The sequence below is a fragment of the Argiope bruennichi genome, chromosome 10, assembly GCF_947563725.1.
Source record: "Argiope bruennichi chromosome 10, qqArgBrue1.1, whole genome shotgun sequence".
NCBI lineage: Eukaryota > Metazoa > Arthropoda > Arachnida > Araneae > Araneidae > Argiope > Argiope bruennichi.
The window spans coordinates 87,139,149-87,164,710 of NC_079160.1; the positions used below are offsets into that span (position 1 = coordinate 87,139,149).

The following is a 25,562-nucleotide window of genomic DNA, read 5'->3' on the forward strand; positions in this document are numbered from 1 at the left end:
GACATATAAAGTTTGATGGCGATTAAGGAGCAAAGTCATATTAATCAAATGGATTTGAGTGCATAGAAAAGATACGCCAACATTCTGAAGAACTTTCGATAATGTTTGACAAAACATCTTTTTCGTATATTATCCAAAAATCATCAACTTTTGATCCAAAGATTACTCTGAATGGAAATTTTAACTTTGATGGCAATTAAGGAAAATAGTCTCATTAAGTAAATGGATTCGAGCCCAGAGAAAGGATGCGCGAACGGTTTGAAGAACTTTGGATACATATCAAAGCATCTTTTACGTCATGGCATGCAAGAGCGCCACCTATAACAATTATGATCTTGTACTTTCGAATGCTGTAACCCGTTGGAGCAGTTGCACATGAAAAAGCCTTAATAACTATAACGTCATCCGTATTTTCTACTATTATACATCTATTTATAATTGACGATAACATTGGTCAAAAGCTAGCCGGAGCAAATAACATGGATAAAAAAGTCAAAAAAAGTGATGACCAAGAAGTGGTTTCAGAAAAAAAAATAAGTAAACTAAAAGGCTCGATAAAAACTACTCTGAAAAGAATCGAAATTTTTAGTGCCAAAAAGTCAGCTTCCAAGGACATTAACACAATGGAATCGGAAGTGAAATTAAGGATACTTGGACAATTGCAAGCAATGTTGAACAAGATATCCGAACAATATTGAGGTATTGAAACATCGGGAGATATAGAAACCATCCTAGAAGATATTGAATAAATAAATATACAGATTGAAGAAACAGAGGTAGGTCTGAAAATACTATTAAATTCAATTAAAAATGAATTGAAAATAAACTGTTTTAAAGGATAATGCAGCAATTAAAATCAGACTAAAATTCCATTACCAGAATTTTCTGGAAAAATAGATGCTTTTGCAAATTTTAAAAACTTATTTCTTAATTTAATTAGCAACAATGAGAAATTAAATGATTTTCAAAAGCTTTATTATCTCCGTGTATGTTTAAGAGGAGAAGTTAAATTATTAGAATCATTTAGTGAAAACTTTCACTCACTCTTTAAAGCATTATCAGATCGTTATGAAAATGAACGCCAATTGATAGACTCGTATACTAGAAATAATAAACTTTGTGAAAATTCGTAGCGAATCTGCTAAAGAACGGTGCGCTTTAATGGACTGCGTTCATAAAAACACCAAAGCGTTAAAGGTTCTTAAATTCGAACAAAATAAGCTATCTGATTTAATGCTAGTAAACATCATTCTACAGAAAGTAGACAGACAAGGAAGCAATTCGAGCTTTCTCTAAATACGGCAAAAATGCCTACATTTGAAAATTTGATGAAATTTCTAGAAAAGCGAAGTTCTTTGTTAGAAAGTATTAACCGTATTCCGAGTAAATATGAAAGTCCACAAAATACGAGCGTATCTCAAAGAGCGAAAACACTCATTTAATCATAAAAATTTCAATGCTAAAGCTTGTATTTTATGCAAAAACTATCACGCACTATTTAGATGCATTACTTTTCAAAAATGTCTATCGAGGACAGAACGAATTTTATTAGTAATAACAAATTATGCATTAACTGGCTTAAACCTCATCCGGGGATAAGTAAATCAAAATATTCTTGCAACATTCCAAGTTGCAGTAAAAGGCATAATTCGCTCTTACACGATGAGTCAGCTGAAATTCACGCTATCACTTCAAATTCAATGGCATGGGTGAGCGAAAGCCAAACAGATGCTGAAACGGAACCGAAACTAAACATACAAACCGAAGTATCTGTTTTGACATTGAATCCGAGAGATACTAAACGGATGATAGAAACGAATAAATCGGTTATATTAAACACTCATTTTATTTATGTGAAACTATTTATGTAAAAACTGCAGATGGTCGCAGAGTTCATTTAACAGGGCTCTTAGACAATACTTTGACTTAATGTATTCTTCGAAAAAATGTAGCTAGAAAATTGGGAATCAAATTAAAATCCAAGCAAGGTAAAATTGGTATAAAATTAATTATGCAGTTTATTAAACATGCTGCTAACTTTGAAATATTAAATCGAGATTATTCATTTTCACACGAGGCGAAATGTTCTATTCTTCCCAAAATAACCGATGATATTCCTGTATCGAAATTAAATATATCTGAATTAAATATTCCCTCTTCAATTTAACTTGCTGATTTCAATTTCCACACACCAGGCCAAATTCATATACTATTAGGAAGTGAGCTATTTTTTGATGCAACTTCGTCTGCAAAATGAAGATGTAATATTACAAAATACTAAGTTTGGTTATTTAGTTACAGGCCTTCTTCCTCAGTTACCTCAACAAGTCGATTATTATCTCGTAAGTGAACCAAATTTAGATGTAGCAGTTAAACAATTTTTTGAATTGGAATTATTGCCAGGTAATGCTAAAGAAATAATAAAGAGTGAAGAAGAAATTTACTGTGAGGTGCATTTTGTTAAAACCTATAAAAGAGATAAAATGGCAAGATTTATAGTTCAGTTACCCATAAAAGAAAATGCCTAATTATTGTTAGGAAATTCCAAAAAAATCCAATCAAATGGTATCTGAAATAAATTAAACAAAAATAATACTATGAAAACCTTATATAAGTAATTTATGCGAGAATTTGGCTTTCTATTCCAGATGAACTTACTGACGAACCAGTAGACAATCAATCCATGCAGGGTTTTGCTTTTGCTGATGAACTGTGTTGAGACTCTGAACATTAATGAATTTCCTTCAAATTTTTATGATGAACTCTTTAATCTTACAAATAATTTCATAAATTAATTAGAATAGTTATCTTTATGTTCAGGTTTATTAATAACACTAAAGCTAAAGTGTTGCAATAAGGTAAGTAAATATTTAACTACTAAGGAGCTGCAAAGAAATTCTGAATATTTAGCTAGTGCAGCACAGTTGAGTGAATTTAAATCGAAAATAGATGCACTAAATAAAGGCAAAAATATTTCAAAAACAAGTTAAGATCTTTAGATACATTCTTAGATGCAAAAGGAGTTGGGGTACTTAGAGTTGGCGGTAGACTTAAAAATTCTGACTTGGCATTTGAATCTAAACATCAAATAATTTTACCCAGTAAGCATACATTCACTAAGTTATTTTTTGAGCATGTACATACAAAATTTCTACTTATTGGAGCACAAGGTTTGTTACATGACATTGAATTACAATACTGGCCTTAAATGGTAAAGGCATTGCAAGGAAAATTGTCCAGGATTCTATTGGATGTTTTAGGCAAAGGCCTAGGGTGTTGGAACAGTTAATGGGAAATTTACCTTCAGAGAGAGTAACTCCAAGTTCTTCATTTTTAAATTCTGGCGTAGATTTTTGTGGCCGTTTTCAAATAAAGTTTAAAAACCAAAGAAAGGGAATTTATTCAAAGGTTTATGCAGCGTCAACTAAAGCTATTCACCTAGAAACGGTAACATATTTGAGGACTGAAGCTTTCATTGCATCTTTAAAGAGACTCTGCGCTCGTCGAGGCCGCATTGCAACATTGATGTCAAATATGCATCTAATTTCAAGGGTGCAGCTTCAGAATTAAATCGCTTAAAAAAACTAGTTTGTCAGACTAATAAGACAAGCCAATTACCTATCCGCAGAATCAATTCAATGGAAATTTATTCCCCCTTGTTCCCCCAATTTCGGAGATTTATAGGCGACAGGGATAAAATCATTTAAACACCATCTTTATAGAACTTTAGCTGATAGTAAAATAACTATTGAAGATATTGAAACAATAATAATTCACTCCCCTTAATTCCATTATCAAATAACATTAATGAATATGAAGTTTTAACTCCTGGACACTTTGTCATTGGACGCCCAATTACTTCAATACCTGAACCAGAAATTGTGGATATTTCTGATAATAGGTTGTTGCGCTGGCAATATACTACCAAATGTGTTCAAACAATTTGGAAACGCTGGAAAATTGACTATTTGAACCACTTACAGCAAAGAAATAAGTGGCAATTAAAAAAATAATGTTAAGGTCGGATGTTTAGTATTGTTAAGGAAAATGATTTGAATCCGTGAAAATGAGCAATGGCTAGAATTTTGGAGATAATTTATGGAAATAAGGGCAGCGTAAGAGTTGTTAAATTAAAAACTAACACAGGTATTTTTACACGCCCTATTTCAAAATTGTCTCTTGCCAATAAACGATAACTTTGAAAATTAAATTAGTTAGGAAAGATAGTTGTATATGTTGTATATACTTACTTATTGTATTTATATGATGTTTAGTATACAATTTGTATATATTTTGCAATTTTGATGTTCATTTGTAAATATTTCATCTGAATAGTTTTATTTGGTTTAAGCAAATGTAAGCTAATTGTATAATTAAATGTGTTTTGAAATCTTGCAAATTTCACCAACGGGCGAAATGTTACGTCATGGCATGCAAGAGCGCCACCTATAACAATTTTAACCTTGTACTTTCGAATGCTGTAACCCGTTGGGAGCAGTTGCACATAAAGCCTTAATAACTATAACGTCATCCGTATTTTCAGCTACTATATATTCATTTATAATCGACGATAACAGCATCTTTTTCATATATCATTCAAAATTCATCAACTTTTGATCTAGTTTATACAAAGCACATCTTTTCTGACTGCAGATATCAACTTTGATAGTTTTTTATTCTACACAAAACAATTTCAAAATAGACTTTTGTCTGAATTTAGAGATATTTAAAAAAAGTATCCAGTATTTTTATTGTATTAGGTAGCTTTTATAATGATACCTTAAATAAAATCATCAGTGCCTTTTCTCAGACATTACATGAAACTGGTACGCACCATAGAAACTAACGAAGGATACAATTCAGCTAATCAACCAATTGCGACGCAAAATTAGGTAGTTCGTCTCAATAACCTTCGGGTGGCTTACAAATTAAAGTTTGTTTAATCGATTAAACTACTGAATGTCCATTTGTGACAAAATAGTGATTTCCGAGAAATCTATCTGCTTGTTACATATAGTCTTTCGTAATACAGTAACTTTATTTCTTATTTGCCATATAAATAAGCCACATAATAATAATAAAAAATCGTTCAGCATTGTAGGAAAGTTCTGCAGTTAAAATTTGATAATGTAATGGAAAAAGTTTAAATTTCAATGAATGATGGAAAGTGATAGTGGTAAATTATGCCAAATAATTAAATAAAAAAAAGGAATTGACAAAATTCATAAAATATTATGCGAAAACTAAATTGATATGATCAAAAAGACAATTCTTAGGATTTTAAAATGACATAATTTATATTTTTGAAATGAAAATTTTAGAAATTACCACAGAAAAACTAAATCTCTTAATTTTTAACTATTGAGTATATGACTCCGTCTTTTTACTAGGCAGAAAACGATCTTGTTTGTTATAAAAATTGAAGATCTATTTATTCAAAATATTTCTCTTTACAAACTGCAACGTTAACCATCTTTTGGGCAATAAATAGATTTCGCGAAGAAAGAGTTCTAGCTGCTTAAATCCATTCCAATTATTAAGACAGTATTTTATATATGGAATTCAATTTCTATCCGAAAAAGAAACTATGCATGGATAAAAACAAATAGTAATCTGAAGGAGCAATATCTGGTGAATATGATGTGTGAGGCAACGTATTCTAGCGAAGTGATTATAAATTTCTTTCCACGTCAACATATGAGTGCGTTTCTCTTTAGAAATAATCTTGCCATGTCTTTCTCTATATTTTCCTCTTTAAATTCTTCAATAAATGTTATCTATTGTTGCTTGTATCGTTCATCATTGATGGTTTCCTCAAGTAATGTTTCCGTATTTGCATCTTGGATTTCTCTTTAATGGTTTATTAAACTCTTTAACATATATATTTAAATAAATAATTTTAAATCATCGAAACTATCTTTGAAAGTTTCATTCGATGAGATATATCCATCACAATTATCTAAAATGCAATAGATGAATTTTGCTACACTTTTCTTTACAATGAAGTAATGCTGTATTACTTTCTGCAATTGTTGTTTATTATGTATATTTTCTAGGGTTTTTTAAACTATGTATGTTTTCTTGGGTAAAAAAATATGCATTTTAAATGCTATCCAGAGGGCACACATCAATCTTTAAAGATTGTTGTCAAATCATTCAAATAAAAATTTCCTGATTTGTTAGTTGTCAAGTAGTTCTCTGACGGCATGAATTTATAAAGGGCGGAGTCATATTTATTTAGGCATGCATAATTAAAACTTTATAACAAATCTCTCAACGGTGTCTCTAATATCTATTTTTATGATAAAACTAGTAGAGTGCAAATCCACGTATATATTTGCCTGTTTTGTTCGTTGTAGTAGAGATAGGTAATTCCGTATTAGAACAAGGTACTTTGTTTATTTTTATCATTATTTCTGCATATTGTAAATATGACATTCTGTTCTTACTACATTGAAGGTTCCCTATATTGACTGATATGATCACCATACATATTATAAATTTATGATCACTCAAACACTTTGATTTAAGATCGTTCTGGACTGACAAAAATAGGCTGAGAATCTTTGAAAATGTTGTTTTATACCATCGATGAGATATGTGTTGCAATTCTTATGTGAAACTTCTACGAACTTTTTGAACTCTGTGAATCTAAAAAATTACATTTAATCTTTATAATAATATTTATCTTTTTCACTTACATTTGTTGATATACTGTTTGTCAACAACACATGAAAATGATTATTATATTTTGTGTTATGATTTCAATTAGAATAGAAAAATGACCTATCAAAATTTTTGTCTATTGCTTTAAAACATGTTTATTACCTTTTACGAACCTAATTTTTCATTTTCTACAGATGTGGGTGCGGGGGAATGCTATCGAACCATCCTGCGAGCGCGACACAAGGCCTGTATCGAGCCCACAGTGTCCACAGTCAGGCCTCTTCACAGACTTCAGCAGATGAACACTGGAGCCCTTCGCGGCATACAGCGCCCGGTCCCACGGATGCCTTCGGCACCATCGAGTTTCAAGGCAGCGCACACCCTCTCAAAGCACAGGTAAGCTTATTTATTTGATAACTTATTTAGAAATGCAGCGAAATCATGTAGTTCAAGAAACAAGGACATCGCAGAGAGCATTTTCAAGACTTCACTGATTGGTACCTTTACCTCATGTCGACGCATACTCAACCGAGCCTATTTCAAATCAATATTTGATTGATTATTTTTTATGAAATGTTTTTGATCTCATTAGGTCCAATTTTGAGAACTTTTGGGTATATTCTAGAAATTGTATAAATAACAAAAGATATTCGACAAAAGTAAGCGTGATAATGAACTTTCTAATTCATGAACCAAAAAATTAATGACATTGTCATAATTTTTTGGTGAATTCATGTTTTGAAAAAAATTTTAATTCAGTTAACTAATACATTTGTAAATTAGAATCAATGCTAAAATTTGTTTCGATATGAATTAAAAATTATATCCACATAAACTTTTACAAAAATTAAATGATATTTGAAAAGGAATATGAAGTGAAAAAAATGAGGTATTTGCAAGAACTTCAGAAAACCAAAAGACATTGAAGAAAAACTTTTAATTTTAGAAAACATCTGATAATTTTTCCATTGTCTGCTTCAACATTTCCTGTTCTAAAAGCTTTCCTGAAAAAGATTCCGTTAGAACTACTGAACGACTAACAGTGTACGCGCTCCACATCTGTCAATATTACTTTGGCAGTTTCCAATGACTTTACAACCTACTCTAATATTCAACATTTTTAATATTTTAGTTGGTTAAATTGGTGGTTAATTGGCTAATATTAAAACATTTTAAAACCATTATTATAATAGGTGGTGCCTAACTTAAAAATGATTTTTTGGAGCTGCTGGACAGCTAACATTGTACTTGCTCCATTGCTATGAGTATTACTTTGGAGGTTTTCAGTGATTTTACACCCTAATTAATCATCAATGTGGGCTTTTCTACAGTGGGAGTTCGACATCTTTATATTCACTATAACCGATATATACTTGTTATTTAAATAACAGAGTTGGCATCTCATTTATTAATTAGAATAGATTTCCTTTAAGTCATTTGCTTTTTTGATATCCTCGTTCAAAAAAAATCGAATTCTTTTTTTTTCTCATAGTTGCATTTTTATTTTGGAATATCCTCGATTTTTTTTGTATGTAGTTAATAAAAAGATACGTAATTGTGTTTCGTTAATTTTGGAATATTACACATTAAATTCTTGAACATTTGTATCTGATATTCCACATTTTAATCCAAACATTTGAAATGGGTGTTAATTTAAGATAAATAAATAGTAAGTGAATAAGTTTTATCATTCTCTGAAAAATGGAAATGGCTAAATTATTTGAAAATTTTCCCTCTCTTCGTTAAGGAGAAATTCAAAATATTGCATAATAGGGAAATAAATCTTCTGAATTTTAAATGTATGGTTTCAAAACTATAGGCAAAATCAATCACGCTATTTTTTAATGCAGAATTGATAATATACTCGATTATCTTTCATTATAATATACAGCGCAGTCTTTTAATTATAACAATTCGCTTCGAGCCTAGAAAATATTATAAATTAGTTAAAGAAAATTTAAATTCTTTTTCAGATAAAACAATTTTGTAAGCGTAGAATAACATGGTTTTTAATGTTGTTTAATAATGCTCTTGACATTATCCCTTAATATTTTTTTAACATTTTAACTTTTTTAAAAATGCTGTTATGCAATAGGCAAATTGTACACTTCTCATATTTAACGTTTTAGTTGATAAAATTGGCGAAAAACCTTTTCTTTTTTTAATATCAAGGACACTTTTGCAATCATTATTATAACATAACATAATAAGGAGCTCTTTATTTCTAAAAATGTATTAAAGCAAAACCAGTATCCATTAACAACAAAGGGTCCGTGGGAACCGAGGAAATGGCTGTTATAATCAGAGAACTTAAAAAAGAAATATCAAATATTATTGAATTTAAAAGAATGAGTAAAACATGCTTTCCCATTGATAATTAAATTTCAATTAGAAATATCTATACACTGAAAGTGTCCTCATAAAAAATGGTACAGTTTGGAGGAAATAAGTTTATATTAGAACTTTTTACTTTGCTAGTGTCAGGAAAATAAAATAAAACCTGATTATTTTCTTACTTTTATTTCTGGAATAATTTACCACAAGACTGCTTTTTATTCGCTATCATATATCTCTTTATATTTCCGCTATAGAGCATTTAATAGAAAGTTCAGAGTATTGAAAAGAAGCGATTTCTTTGCTATTTAGCTAAAATCTAGAAAAAATGAAGTTGTAATTGCAAAAGCCTATGCAAAGTTGTCATTTGTAAACAAGAATTTTGATGGACAATTTTTATAAGCATTTCATTATCTCGTTAATCATACACATCTAATAATTCCATTGATATATCATTTTTATTAATAGTTTTAATCGAAATAAAAATATTTTTTATGTAAATCAAAAATAATAAATAGTAATCATTTCTCGCCTATTCTATATTTCTAATTTGTTAAAAAAAAGTATTTTCACTCTTTCGATATTGAAGCGCCTGAATCGCCCGTTTACACAAACCACAAGAATCGCTCGAATATCACTACATTTAGTAGTGATTGAATAGTTGAAAAGGATATATTTTTCATTAGAATTACTCAACCTGAAGGAAACAAGAGCCGAACCCATATCATTGCACAAATAACCCTAATAGCTATATTCTATGTAGAATCGTCATTTTTTGCATCAACATCTTAAAAGTACAAGCTTCCATTGCATCTTTTAAAAAGAAGGGGAATTTTATTATTCAAGGAGAAAATTAGGCTTTGAAATATTTTTAATTCCCAAGGTTTCAAAACTATGACCTTCAGAATTCAAAAAATCTTCACTTTTTAGATCTCTCTGAATTTGTGAAACTATTATTTTTAAATTTCTTATTTTGTAAGCAGAAAAATTGAAAAACGGAAATATTCAACGAATGACAATTTAGCTTGTAGCTACCAAAATACAAATGTGTATCAATCGCTCAACAGAATGCATATCTGGAAGTCTGTATATGTGCATAGTATTACGATAACTCAGAAATGATGCATCATAGAACAGATGTGGTATACAATCATTAAATTTTCAGATTTACTGAAATGAAGCGAGGTTATTTACAAATTTAAGTTCTTAAATCCATCGAAAGACTGAAATTTTCTCGTCGTCTCTGTACGTCATGTGCGAACATGAGAAATCATAAACATGGAGAACAACAGGTAAAGATTTTAGTGGGATATTCTTATATTTCAATTATACAAGATGTTCTGTTAACGGATCGACAGACTGAATGGACCTCAAGAGGAAAACAAATTGCATTGGAACACTGTGTCGTGAATCGAGTTGAGAACTGAATATCACTAAAAACGCAAAAAGGTTTCGAAATCGCTCTGGAACGAGAAAAAGTATATTACGAAATACAAAAAGATTTATTTTATTTTTATTAAAAGAAAAAGAAAACTTATGCTGAAAGTGACGACCAATGATCTCATTGAAAAGTCATTTCAATGACATTTCAAAAGTCAGACAGAAACATTTATGTGCATTTTATGTCTGCCGCATAAACGAGTGATTTAAAATGACCCACAGTATTTAAGGAATATATGACACAGATACCTCCATAAGAATATATGATACATACTAAGTTTCGGTCACCATGTAGGCCAGTTAATATGTCCTACGTTATTAGTCCAACTCCTTGGCTATGTAACATCGATGTTATTATACAACCTGGGGGAGAAATGTGTAGGAGCCCAATTGCACTCGAACCACATGCTTCACTGTTGAGAGGCATGCCCCAGAGAATATCTTGCAGAAAAACAAGGTTCTTTGCTCATTCAAGTGTCCGGACATTAAGTTCGACAACCAATGGATAATCATCCAGAATTCCTGCCCACCCTTTAACATTAAACCTCTGTTGAGAATTGCACAGTCCACTGGCATTATAATTATCTATTGCCCATATGTGTAAATTATATGTGCTGACAATAACTTCTGGACGGGCGTCACGGGTTCGAGTCTCGGTTCGGGTCTGATTGTTCTTCTGTGTTCTATCTGTGAAGTGTATGAATGTGCCTCCCTGTTAAAAGGGGTTGTGCAAACGAGTGTGACGCATGAAGTAGCAAAGTCGTACTCTCGTCCCTAGTTGGCGCTACTGAAAAAACAAGAGACTCTCACTCGGCTTAAATCGCTGACAGATAACTGTCAGCGGGCTTGTAAAGTGAAATAAGTCACAACACAGCAACATAACTTCTGGACTAAAATCCTGATTCGATTTTTAACCTCACAACATAGTTTACGACACCATGTTTCATTGTAATTTTTGTTCCTTTTGATGCTTACTGACGATCCTCTGAATTTATTGATTTATTAACTGAAAAATCCTGTAAATTTCAGTAAATGTTGGGTCATTCCGATTGACAGAAAAATTGCAAAATGCTTATGGGACTCTTTTTATTATGCAACAAAACAATAAAAATAAATAAGAAAATTAATACTCCGTTTTATAATTTATTGAATATTCGAAAGAGAAATCAAACCATTTACAAATAAAAGAAGGATTTCGCCATTTCTCAAAATATTCAATTAACTCATGCTTTCTCAAAAAAATCTGAATACGCTATACATCTTTATTTGTAACTCGCTCAATTCTAAAAGTCACTGACCGTTCCAAAGTCCGGCTAAAATATCTAATCTTGGATGACTTGTATTTCTATACATTAATATATATATATATATATATCCGTGATACAGAGAAATAAACTCTCATGTAGATAGTCAAAAACATTTGTTGAAACCAAAATACAATATCAAATCCTAAAATTGAATCTGAAAATATAAATATATTGGATTTGAAAGGAAATAAAGGAATATTTTTCTATCTATTTCACTATACAGTTACAGGAAATCTCAAATTCTAGTCCTTCTGATACCTGATCTACATTTCAGCCAAGCTTTTTTCCTTTGTACTAAGTTCTCGAGTTCTTGCAAAGATTATATCATCTCATGAAACTCTTTTCTTGAATTCTCAAGATGTCATTGACCTTATTCATCTAGATCTTGCTTCTCTCGAAAAAAAATGTTTCTCTAGCAGAAGTTATGTGTCCGTATTTTGAACGCAAGTTTGAAAATTAATATCTTGTACAATAATTGTTTCTCTATTAAGAAGCACGCATTGCATATCGTTTAAAATCGGCCAAATACTTAAAATAATAATGTAAGCAACTTTTTTGGAGTTCGAGATAATTTGCATTTATTTATTTGATTTGTATTTATTTGACAGTTCCTTTCATTGCTGAGTATGAGGAAGGAACTTTCAAATAAATATAAATCAAATAAATAATTACAAATTATATCAATATATTTTTGGGATTTTATATCAATATATTTTTTTACTTGCATGTGATGCTGCAGTCAAGTTATTATTTTTATTCCAAATATTTATATTATACAATGCTTTCAACAAAAAAAAAGGGAATTGCAAGCAATCAAGAGATCCATAAAATTAATTATTCCTACTATGAAAATATAAAGAATCTATAGAAATACCATGCTTATAATTGACATGGGAAAGTATGTCCTGTTACATGGGAAACAAATTTCTTTTGTTTTCTGAAAAAAGCAGGCAATATTTTTTTCTCAACATTTTTCAAACCTTGTTCTAAATTAAATGCGTCAATTTATTTGTTAAATAAAAGAATCTAAATCGTAATAAAAAGATAAAAAAAACGGGCTATATATATATATATATATATATATATAAAGCTGATTAACCATAATATATGTTTCATCTCATAATACCTCTAAAGATTCACATCATAAATTAAAACAGTGCAATTGTAAATATTTTTTCTTTTAAAAGGTGCCTTTCTTCAATTCTCTTATATTCAGCCGTGAAATCAGTCGTTCCAATTCCATTGTGATTTCTTTTGCAACATTTGGCTAGTACGTTGAATCACTAGCGATAGCCCTTAAGCAGAATACATCAGAATGAATCAGAATACATCAGAAAGTCAGAATGAATAACTAGCAACATTTGAATCATAAAATGCAATGGTAAAACACGGTGCTTGCAGCATGATAGAACATCAAATAAGAGAACAGTAAATGCCGATTTAATTCCTTGATAATTATCTGTTCATCCTAATCATTAATACTTTATGTACATTCAGCTGGGAAGAACAAAGAACATATTATATGACTCAAATATCGATGAAAGAAGACTTGACGAGACATGGGCGGGTATCGTATTGATGAGAACGTGCATTCACCTTAATATTTTTGGCGAAGACTTTTTGATTTCTGTTGTCATATTCCTTCCTATAAGACAATGAAGCTCTAGATTTAGTTTTTCAAGAGTGCAGTTAATCCCTAATCCCTCGCCTTCTACCTCTTGAAACCAAATAGGACATGAAAGAAAATTTCTGGACGAACGGAGACGAGCGCTTTCAGATCTCCGTATCTATGTACAAGTATGCATCTGCAATAGTATTAAGAAGCTGAATTGCCATTCGTATTCTGTCTTTTCGAAACCAAATAGGGCATGAAAGAAAATTCTGGAGGAACAGAAACGATTGCATTCAAATCTCCAGATCTATGAACTACAGTAAATCTGCGATGCTGTAAGGAAAGTAATTGCAACTCGCTGCATTCTTTCTTGCAGCCATCTAGAACATGATAGCAATGCTTCTGGAAGAGGGCCTTTTATCCCATTCAGATCTCCAAACCTATAGGCTCGCCTTCTTTTCAGAACCGTATAATACATGAATAGAATGAACCATGAACCATACAATATAATGCTGCCAGAGAATTCATTAGCTGTTTAATTTGCCGTATAAACTCCTATTGTGAGAATTATATAATTGTAACAACGTCTTTTATTAGATATAGCCTATAAAGGATCATTCTACTATAATATAATTTTTATTGTTAATATTTGCTTATCTTTGGCCCTTATATTTATATGTTCTCTTTGGTCATAATTTAATGTTAGCTTATGCATTAACAGAGTCATATTAATAAGAATCTACCGATCACAATATATCTGGATAATTGAGTAAAAGGACTATATAAAGGAATAATTGCGTAGAAAGTAAAGTTTTTTTTTATTTTAATTACCTGAGCATAAAAGAACCCTAATTAATTTGAAAAAAAATGTTATAAATTTTTGTTTAAAATTTATAAATTAACTAATTTAGAATTACAATAGTTTAATAATAATAATAATAATAATATATGCTTCTAAATTCTAACAATAAGTGAATACCTCGAGGAATAATGTAATATCTATTATCCCCAAATCCATATGAGACCCATTTATATCTATCTAATAGCCTGGAAATTATTAGTGACCTAATCCAATACACCTTGAATAGCAGGAAAGCAGTGCTAATTGAAGTTATGAAACGACCCGTTTCCAGATGAGATGTGTATTCGTCAATGAATACACTAATAAATAATGGGGATATATATTGTATATCCATCTAATATTAATTGTTGAGATTATATAATATAGGAGTATATCTCCATGTATGAGAGATTGTTCTGTTAATTTAAAAAATAATTTGATGTTCATTATTGAGCAGTTTAGTTCCCTAATCTATATTAAAATATAGAATTGGCTCATTTATCATAAGTTTAGATGAGAGAAGGTTTTTTTTTTTTTTGAATTTGAAAGCTTTTCATTTTATAAATTAATCTCCGTAAGTTACTGTTTGAGAGAAATGTCGATTTTAAATTTCTCACGCTTGAATACATTATAGTATTTTTTTGTAATACCTGTTATAATCTTTTATTCTGAAATCTAAGTAAACATTATTGACACTTATGAGAAAATCGCAATAGTTCCAAAAATGAATAGGCACATTTTAATTACTGACTTTCGGCTAAATCGAAATAAATATGACACGCTCCTATTTGTTAATATTTTATTACTCATTATTCTAAGAGTGGCTCTATTTTTCATTTGACCAGATCACCATGATAATTTTGAAACTGAAGCTAATGCGTAATCAATTCTCTTTTCGGTAATAAGTGTTAAATTTGACAAAAAAAAAAAAATCTTTTCGATTGAATGAATTGGTTACATATGAGGAATTTCCAGCTTTCCTCCAAGTGAAATACAGATGTAGGTCAGTTTCTCTTGAATGTCTTCCAGGAAATTAAATTGCACAAATTTATAGGACAGATGGGTTGTTACCTCAAAAAATCTTTAGATATTCAAAGTCAGTTTGGGCATTAGAAAATATCATAGCGAACTCCTGGTACGTGCATGAATACATAGGATTAAAACAACTATCAAATTTTCTTACGTACTGTTACGAATCTGTAATGCTGCTTTCCAGCATTGTTGGTTCGGAAAGAATGTCCACCATCGGAAAGAATGTTTTACAGTCATCGGTATTGGACGGAGTCCGGTGTCGCGTCGGAGGGTCCCGGAGCTTGGCGACCATTTGGCGACTTGGCGACGAATTTGGCGACTTTGGCGCCAAAATAGATTATACCCGAAACATCGAGAACTTTCCCGATCCGTCCAGTAGGAACGGAGATACGCATCGAACGTTCCTGATTGGTTGAGAGGCGTCTAGCCCCGCCTCCTGAGACCTATAAAAGGAAGCGGCCGCAGCTGCTAGGGGTGAGCAGTCGGAACCGACGATAAGAACTGGCCTTCCAGAGATAAGCGGAGCAGCGACGGAGTGAAGCTAGTGCTGAACTAAGCTGTGCGCTACTGTCTGCAGTAGAATCTTGTTGTATGCTTCACATCTCGGCTGAAGATAATCATCTTCTGTGCTGTATATAGTTGTGCTATCCTGTGTGTCTTCGTGTAAATAAATGTCGTTGTTTTATTTTCTACTGCCGCTTGGGGATTGAGCGTTCTTCACGCCATATAACCCCCACTATCCAAACGAACCCCGGAAATTTCGTAACAGTACATTAAACTGCTAACCTCACTGCAGATTTTCGAATAAAATTTGTGCGAGCAAATAGTAAATAGGGATCGCTTATTTAGAGTGTTGTAGTCAGTCATCATGTTGATTGAAGATGAAGGTTGCTTTGAACTCCGTTCATAAAGTGAAGCTAACACGCAACACATTTATTTACCATATTTAAAACATAACATTAAAAGCCTTCCAGTAGCACTTAAATTATGTATTATGAAGATGTATTCTGGTATGTAAACTAAAATTTTTAGATCCAGTGGAATTAAACTCCGGGTAGTTTTTAATACTTGGATGGATGGTGGAATATCCTGATTGCGTCACACTCAGTCACGGCACGCAGCTTAAAGTTAACAATTTCCTATTGGAATTAGAATCATTACTTGCATTTTCTATAAGAGCATTTGTTTCTAATTTGTACAAAACAGAAGTGAAATATTTGCAAGTGCATGAAAATGTAGTAGAGAACGGTGTTCAAAAAAGCAAATATACTTATAACTGCTTATATATCAAATCAAAAGCAGACAAAACTTAATAGAGTATCTAACACATAGTCTACTCTCTAGCTGAACTTACAGAATAATCTTTCTTTTGAAACCTGATAACGTCCTCCCGCTGGTGTGGTGTGGTGTGGGGTGGGGGGTACCAGCTCAGGTGTCGTCCTCGTCATCTGACCGCGGTTCAAAATGACGAGGTCCGTCCCAAAATAGCCCTAGTGTTGCTTCAAACGGGACGTTAATATAACTAAACTAAAACTAAATTAAAACCTGATAATGGTTCGCATATAAGTCATAATAAACTATTTTTAATTATATATTTGAAAATGTTTAATCTATAATCAAATATCAAATGAATTTTTGAAAAACAAACAAAAAAAATCCAACTATTTATGGAGACTTTAAAATCTTCATTCTGTTCATATATCCAGTTGGTAATGTTTGATAATCGGACATTCTTCTCCTTGTGTATGGGCCGCGGTGGCCTGGTCGCAAGGTCCCGACTTCGGAACCGGAGGGTTTCAGGTTCGAGGCTCGATTCCACCGAAGAACCGTCGTGTAAGCGGGTCTGGTGCACTTTAAACGTCTGGGTCAAACGTCCTCCCTCTGGTGTGATGCGTTGTGGAGAGGGGGGGGGATTCCAGCTCAGGTGTCGTCCTCGTCATCTGATCGCGGTTCAAAATTTCGAGGTCCGTCCCAAAATAGCCCTAGTGTTGCTTTAAAAAGGGACGTTAATATAACTACAGCCGACCATCCCGCCACCATTGAACATAGCAGTATCGACAGAAAGGGTTTGTTGTTGCCGACTGTTATATTAAGTACAGACCATCCATAGCATTGGCAGATTCACCAAACTGAGATCCTCTTCGATGCAATTGGTTCTTAGCCACAAAGTGGTCAATCACTGACCTTCCTCCTTATTTCCCCGTTCACCTTATCTTCCTATTAAGCAAGGAACTTCCTATTAAATCACTTATAGAATATCCCCTCGAAATTTTCAGTATTTTTCCAAATTCTCGTTTAACAACAGAAAAACAAATACTTTTCAACTTTCAAACAGTTAACGAAAAAATGACAATTTTGAACATCATGTTCTTCAGAGTTTTAAGATTATCTGGTTCCATCAGTACTGTGCTTTTAAATCATCAATCGGACATTACCAAAGGATATATTGGATTCCAAATCCCACATTATTAGCAAAGCATTAATTATAAATGTTGTTCTTTTTCATTTACCATAAGTTGAAATGATTCAATTAAACTAACTTCCCATCCAAACCCTCAAACGAATGCTACTATCACAACATCTGATTAAATATTCTCTTTTACCATAACTAAATGGAATTCGTGCTAATTAATTTTAATCGACATATAAGAAATATATCCTTTGAAGCAATGAGTCAATATTCATTAGAAATTGACGCTTAAGGCGAAACTGCAAAGTTATCTAAACAGAGTAATTACATTTATATTTATTCTATAGTTTAATTCAGCATCCTGGAGAACCAACCCAACCCTTTGGCTTTAGAGCGTTAATTGGCGCTCTGTTAAGAGAGTATTTCAGTGAATTATTCTATATATAATATTATTCCATAGAGTATATAGTTTCAAGCATAGATATAAACTGTATAATCTTCAACTATGGGAAAGAAGACCAAATAATAATAATGGATTTTCTTTTTAAAACTAGTTGTACCCGTCTAGACAAGATATTATCTTGTTAGAATACTATAGATTTGATTGTCACATATTATTTAAGTTGTAATAGAAAATAACATGCCTATTAATAGAACATTTAAGGAAATGATAATTTGTAGTGCATGTTAAATGCAAGTATATAGTAACATTAAATTAAACAATAAAGGCCCGGAATTCTATGAACAAAATAAAACTTCTCAAATATTTCAATCAAAACTAATCTTTAAAAACAGATCGATCCTTGAATAATAAATGAAACAGAGAATAATGATCCACTAATCGGTAAAAAATTATTATCAAATACAAAATAAATTCTTCCAAACAGAGGTGTACACGTTTTCTTTTCGTTTGCTCAAAGTCATACAGAAATCTATGACAATGAATATGGTGATTGATTTGCCAAAGAAGTAACAAAATGGGTTGATTCGATTCTTACGAGTATCTCCAAATAGTATTATAAGACTAACTTTAAGAATAACGTTATATCTGAGAGGAATAGTTTATATGAAATACTGAATAATAGGCAATTAACAAGGAATTTGTTCCATAAATTTAGAGACTTTTAAAGGCTAACCACTTTGAGCGTAATTTTAAGTTTACCTAATTTTTAATTAGACAAGGAAATTTTAAAGACTATTTGAAATGCTTTAATTTGCCACGTACTCAGATTTGTTCTTGCTACAGTGAAATCCAGGATGTCAAATACCTGATATTTGAATATACTAAATTCATTTCCAAAAGACGTACAGTTATAAATTGTCAATTAAAGAGCAATGAAACGGGGCTCCTAATTTTGCTGCCTTGGTTCAGAAAATCGTCTGTTCTCATCTTTTGCATTTATATTAACACTTTTTATTCTCGCTTAATTTAGACGCAAATTTTTGTGTTTACTTACATATGTTTCTCATTTATATTTTTGCGCTTTGTGTGTTTGTATCTTGAATATCTTATTTTGATTCTATTTTTGAATTTTCCCCATCGTATAATTTTAATTACTGAATGTTTTCATTTGCATCTGACAACGGTGGGGGGGACGAGGTCCAAAATTCAGTTCCGGATGATATTTAGCATAATGGTAGTATACGTTTAAAATGTTCATTCTCGAAAATATTAAAGCGCAATGGCCAATCAGTTTTGAAGAAATGACCCTCAAATCTTCTGCATAGCTTATATATTAATAATGTGTCGCCATTATAGAAGCATGAATCGTATAGTAGTTAAGACACTGGCGTAGCAAACAGGAAATCGGAGTTCGATCCAAGACGAGCATTTTTTGCTTTTTTTTTTGTTTTTTTCTAATTTATTTTAATTTAATAATTTACAAATAGTTTTAACATTTTTAATTAATCTATTTCTTTATTTTTTTATGCAAAGATAAATATTTTTTTTCCTACTTTTTAGATTATAATTTAGTTTTTACAAGAAAAATAAATAATAGTATAAATGCATTTTTTAAAAATATTCAGAATTACCTAAATTAAATTAACATTTTAAAGATAATTTCAATTAATATACCAATTTTTATATGGAAAAATAAATGTATTTTCTCTTAATACCTGAATTATAATTTTTTAAAAAAACATTAAGATATGAAAGGGATCTTTTTTCTTTTAAAAAATTATTTAAATAAAATTACAGACAGTTTAAATTAACATGTAATTCTTTTATCAATCAAAAATAAATGTTTTAAAATTAAATCTCTCTCAGAAATAAATATTCATTCACATAACTCTTGAATCATAATTTTATTTTTAAGTAGGAAAAATCATTTCATATATAACTTAAATGATGATAAATGTTAATTAAATTACTGACATTATAAAAATATTTTATTAATTTTGTTATTACATACAAGAGACAGAATGGTAAAAACGTTTCAAACAAGATAGATATATTTTGACATTTTGAAAAATTCATAAATAATAATTATCCACAAGAGAAACCTTAAAAGAATCGATAACAAATTTTCATTTACTTAAAAAAAATATTTGTTTTTCTTGAGAAAAGCGGGAAGCGCAAGAAACATATAGTATGTTACAAAAAATTTTGAACCATCTGCCTATTCATTCCATAACTTAACACCTGTTTTCTGCATTTTCTTTTCGATTACTAACATTTTGAATGTTTGAAGATATTATTTTATTTCAGCTGCTCTCTTTAATTCCCGATATAAATGCAGCTTTGTTGAGTTATAAATAATTTATCTTTATTAAAAATCCAAACATTTAAAACTTTTAATGATTTTAAGATAAAAATAGTTATTTTGAAATATTTTTATAATTAAAATTATATTTGTAATTATTTTAACCCTTAAAAATTATAGTTATAATTCAAGAACAATATACATGAACGTTATTATTTTTCTTTTAAGAAAGTTATAACTTATGTATTAAGAGAAAATACATTTATTTTTTTCCATATATAAATGAGTATCATATTAATTGAAACCATCTTTAAATTGTTCATTTAAGTAACTCTGAATATTTCAAAGAAATGCATTCATACTTAAATTTCTGCTGAAAATTAAATATTAATCCGCGAATTAGAAGAAAAAATATTTATTTTTGCATAAAAAAATGCAAAACATATTAATTAAAACTGTTTGTAAATTTAAATTATTCTGAAATAAATTTAAAAAACAAACAAAGAAAAGCAAAAAATGCTATCCTAGGATCGAGCTCTGATCTCCTGTTTGCTACGCCAATGTCTTAACCACTATACGATTCGCCTCTGTAACGGCGACACATTATTAGTATATAACCTATGCAGAAAGCTTGAAGGCCATTTTCTCGAAATTGACTGGCCATTGCGCTTTGATATTTTCATGATTAAACAATCTAAATGTGCACTACCATTATACTAAATCTCATATCGAACTGAATTTTCAATCTCGTGCCTCCCCCCCCCCTTCTGAGCAATTTTTTTTAATATTTGTATTTGTGTATATTCTTGTATTTTTTTTATTTGCATTTGTGCCAGTATCTTTTCCACTTGAAATTTCCTTCTACTATTCGTTTGTATATTGAATTAAATTTATAAGCCTTGTACGTTTTTGGCACACAAATGGTTTATACTTAAACCCTTAAAAAATGAAATAGTTAAAATAATTATTGAATGAAAATATTTGACATAACTTCCAATTGTCACTTGAAAGAAAATATAAGGAATCATTGTGATAAAAATTGTAGAATAGCGTATTTATACAAGGAATAATCCTTTATTTTTAATTCTGCTTCAAGCAACATTTCAACGAAAAAAAGCTTTAAATAAATATCTGGGATGAAGAATTTGAAATGCCGACTAATTTCTTCTTATTTTAATCTAATATTCCTTAATTTACCTATCTAATTTATGAAGTATTTTGTAAAGGACATTATGTGAAATAAGTGCAAGGTGATAAATTATTAAATTACCCCACTGTATTAACTCTAATTACTCTTCCTTCGGTTTTAAGGCCGAAGTAACGAAATTTTGCCGAAATACGTCAGTAGATCAATCAGACTGGGTGAACTCATTGCATAAAAGATGTTCTTTGATTGAAGATGCTCGGGAAATACTTAATCAAATCCCTATCTAAATATGTCAAATGTAGTCCACATCTGAAAGGAGTTCCTATCTTATGGAGGAAAATAATGAGATATAATTATAACCTTAGATTTACATCGTTTGGTTATCTTTTCTTTAATTTATCCATTGTGAATTTTTGAAATTGTTATGGAACGTATATATATTTTATTTCCACAGCAGCATGTAATTTTTTTTGAAAACTATTTTTATCTATATGATAAATTGTATAGTATTATTCTTTAATTTAACTGACATTCCTTACAGGCTTTGTCAACAAAATCAAACATTAAGTAAAAACTTCATCACTGTTTGTCTTTTTCAAAAACTTCATCACTGTTTCAAAAATTCATAATGCAGTAACTGAAGTGATAGTTCCCAGTGCATAAATTTATTTAATAAAATTCAGTACGAAGATTCAACATCTGCAATGTGAAATCTGCTACCTTCTGAGTCAAAATTTATTTTATAATTACAATTGTAGCTTTTTGTCAAACTTTGGTTCAATCAAATGGGAAAAAAGTGTCAAAAACACACATTTGATTTCCGAATGTTATTAACCGTATGCAGCGTTTAATCGCCAAAAGTCCCGCCAAGAATAACACGTTAAATTCGGCAAAGATGCCAAGTTCGCTAAGTTATTGTAGGTCACTACAATGCAATGCGTACTCTCCAATGTATAAAATTTATTGCGGGAAGTAGAGATAATATCTTTATTAGAGAAAATACGAGATAGTTTCGGGAAAACCATCCCAAATGATTTGAATTTGTAAATAGAAGACAGTTGGTCAGCAATGGAATAATGCCTAAGAACTGATCTTTTTTTAATTTAGAAAAAACAGTAACTTAAATAAAAAATGTAACTTAATTAACTTTTTATATCAGATAAAATCAAAGACACACACAAAGAAAAGTGTGCAATTATCCATCACTAAAACAGATTTCATGGACACATGAATTTTAAAAAAACATGCCATCAGAAGTGTCTGTAGAAATTCAAAGACAAATCGTTAAAGGAAGTTTGGAATAATAAAGAAATTTTTTTGGCGTTCTTTATATATTTTTTAATTATTTCCATTTTTTTTTTTTTTTACAATTTTTTAAGTGCTTATGAAGTCATCTAAATATCTCGCCCATTTCAACTCTACTAAGATATGTTTTGTTAGCATCAAATCGATTTATATTTTTAGAATTCGTAATTTACAATTAAAAATACAATATCATTCTTCAATTTAACCACCATTATTTAGCGGATTTTTTCATTTAATTTGATGCATTAATTATAAGGTTAAAACTGTAATCGTATTTTTGACAGAGGAAAAGTTGGTTAATAGATTTTACGAGATATTTTTACTACACATGCTTCCTAAAATATGCAATAAATTTCGAAATATTTAATATAATTCATTTGATATGTAAAAAGTGATCCTAGCATGCTATCATTTAAAATCCAATAGAGCTTATATTTTAAATATACGCTATATTGGAAAATATGTGAAAAATATTTATACATTGTTAAGAAATAATTTAGGAACGTAATTTACTGAAAGAATGTCTGTCCGTATGCCTATTAATCGTCGCAATCCCCTGTCAGCCATAGTATCGTATCACTCGTGACATAATTTACAGATTGCAATCCTGTAAATGTAATATTAGAATTTAAAATACTTTTAAACACGTTCATCATGTGGTTACTATATTAATACGAATGTTTTATTAATGTATATCCCTAGAAGTTTCTAAGTACTACATATTTATTATAATAAACAAATAAATATACATCTACTTGTTTCTGTTTTAATAAATGTGTAACTAAATAAATTTATCTCTACTTTTTATATTTTTTAAATCCTGAATGATTTATAAATAGTAAGGTGAATTAAGATAATTGGAAACGAATGTTCTAGAAGTTGCCATTTTCTTCAAATAAAAATGTTCTTGTCAGAACGAATTCCATAATTTAGATGGAAGCATAATCATGTTCCAGGGAATTTATGAAGCCTTTTTTCTCTAATTAATTATTCACTCTTAATTAAAGCAACATTTATAATTACCCGCTTTACTCCCAATTACCTCAATATGTTTGGACCGCATGTTTCCCATCTCACAAAAGCTTCAATGTGTTGTGTAATCACTGTTCTAAATTACTTCTTGTTCCCAATTACCGTTACTGACTCCATATTTATAACAAAAAGCAAAATAACATGCCTCAACTCTATTTTTCACCGAAATTTTTAGCAATATTTTGCGGATCATTTTCTTGGGTGATGAAATTAAGTGTATTTCTGATACAAATGTCAAGAATAAAAATTAAAAAAAACCTGCAAAAACAAAGTACAAGATGTTTTCTAAAACGAAACCATAATTGCGAGACATGCCGATTTTATTTCCATTTCCAACTTTTTCCGTGAAATTTCTTTAGAATTAGGGGTTGAATGCTAGGAGAAGCAAGAGAATAGTTTATCTCAATAGGTACAGACGTCTTCATAAAAGTTAAAAAAAAATGTTGTTCCAGAATAATAGGGCATAAACAAAATTTATATCAAAACACTGTTTAGCGTTACCAACGCAAATAAATCCCTTGTGCATTTCTTTCCCAAATATAAATAATTGCGGTTTTCATTTATTCGCTTTTTAATTCTGGTGAATAATTTTGCAAAATAATGAGGTAGAAAAAACTTCTTTTTAGAATTTATTATTTACGTAAGTAAAATTATTATAAACGAGACTTTTTTTAAATATCTCTTCATGGAAGCAGTTTACTGACAACGGAAAATGAACCTCTTTTTATTTCATCGCTTAAAATTCTTTTTTATAATCAGGATCATGATAAGAAATAAATTTATTTGCGGTTATTCCTGCGATTTATTCTGGTTTGTTTAACTGATAATAAGCTTGTCTGGAAAATGAATAATAAAACATTTTTCATGCTATGGATTTTATATGAACTTTAATATTTCGCTTTGACAGATTGTTGTTATTTAAAGTATTAAAATTTTATTTTATTTACAATAAATGAAAAAAAAATTATTCATATTTATGAAATAAAAATACTTTTGAAAATATTTTTTGAAATATCATGCGGATTTATGTATGAACATGCTTAGAGATTACAGATGAGATGAGATTAAGTCCTCTCACAGAAATGAATAGTCATTAAATAATAAATCATTAAAAGTTTTTCGCTTAAAAAAGATTTCAGAGTAATTGTGAAAGCTCACTCATGTTCTAAAAATATAAAACGATTTCAGGCTAACAAAACCTATCTTATTAGCATTAAAATGTACCATACTTAAAAAAAAATGTAGAAAAAAAAATGAAATAAGGCAAAAAAAAATGTAAAGAGCTAACAGTCCAAATAAAAAAGAAATGTCTTTGTTATTCCAATTTTTTTATCTGTTGATCTTTGAGTTTCTACAGATACTTTTTATGGCATGTTTTTTAAGTTCAGGATCTTTCTTAATGCTAGCTAATTGTGCACTTTTTTTGCTTGTGTTTTTGATTCTATATCACATAAAAGATAACTAAGTTGTATTTTTTTTTTTATTTAAATTAAGGTTTTTTTCTAATTTTTTTTTTAAATAACTTTTGTCCATAGCTTTATGGCTGACCAGCTTTAATCTGTTTACAAATTCAAATCAGTCTGTGGTCTCCCCAAAACTTTCTCGCAAGTTTTCTAATAAAGGTGAATTAGAATAATTTCTAATTATTCCGACCCCCCCCGCAAAAAATTATGAACGCTGGGTAAAGCAAAGACCACCTTGCATATCATAAGCGCTCAATAGTTATAAAAT

The 25,562-nt window shown here is 30.2% G+C and overlaps 1 protein-coding gene across 1 annotated transcript in view; it reads left to right on the forward strand.

Moving 5' to 3' along the window:
* The first annotated feature begins 4,073 nt into the window (after nt 1–4,073).
* The window catches only part of LOC129987644 (uncharacterized), a 30,159-nt gene continuing 8,670 nt past the window's right edge, over nt 4,074–25,562 (forward strand). Inside the window, exons 1-2 of the mRNA XM_056095603.1 lie at nt 4,074–4,146; nt 6,861–7,062. Of these exons, the coding sequence (XP_055951578.1) occupies nt 4,074–4,146; nt 6,861–7,062 (275 nt within the window). The remainder of the gene's footprint in view (nt 4,147–6,860; nt 7,063–25,562) is intronic.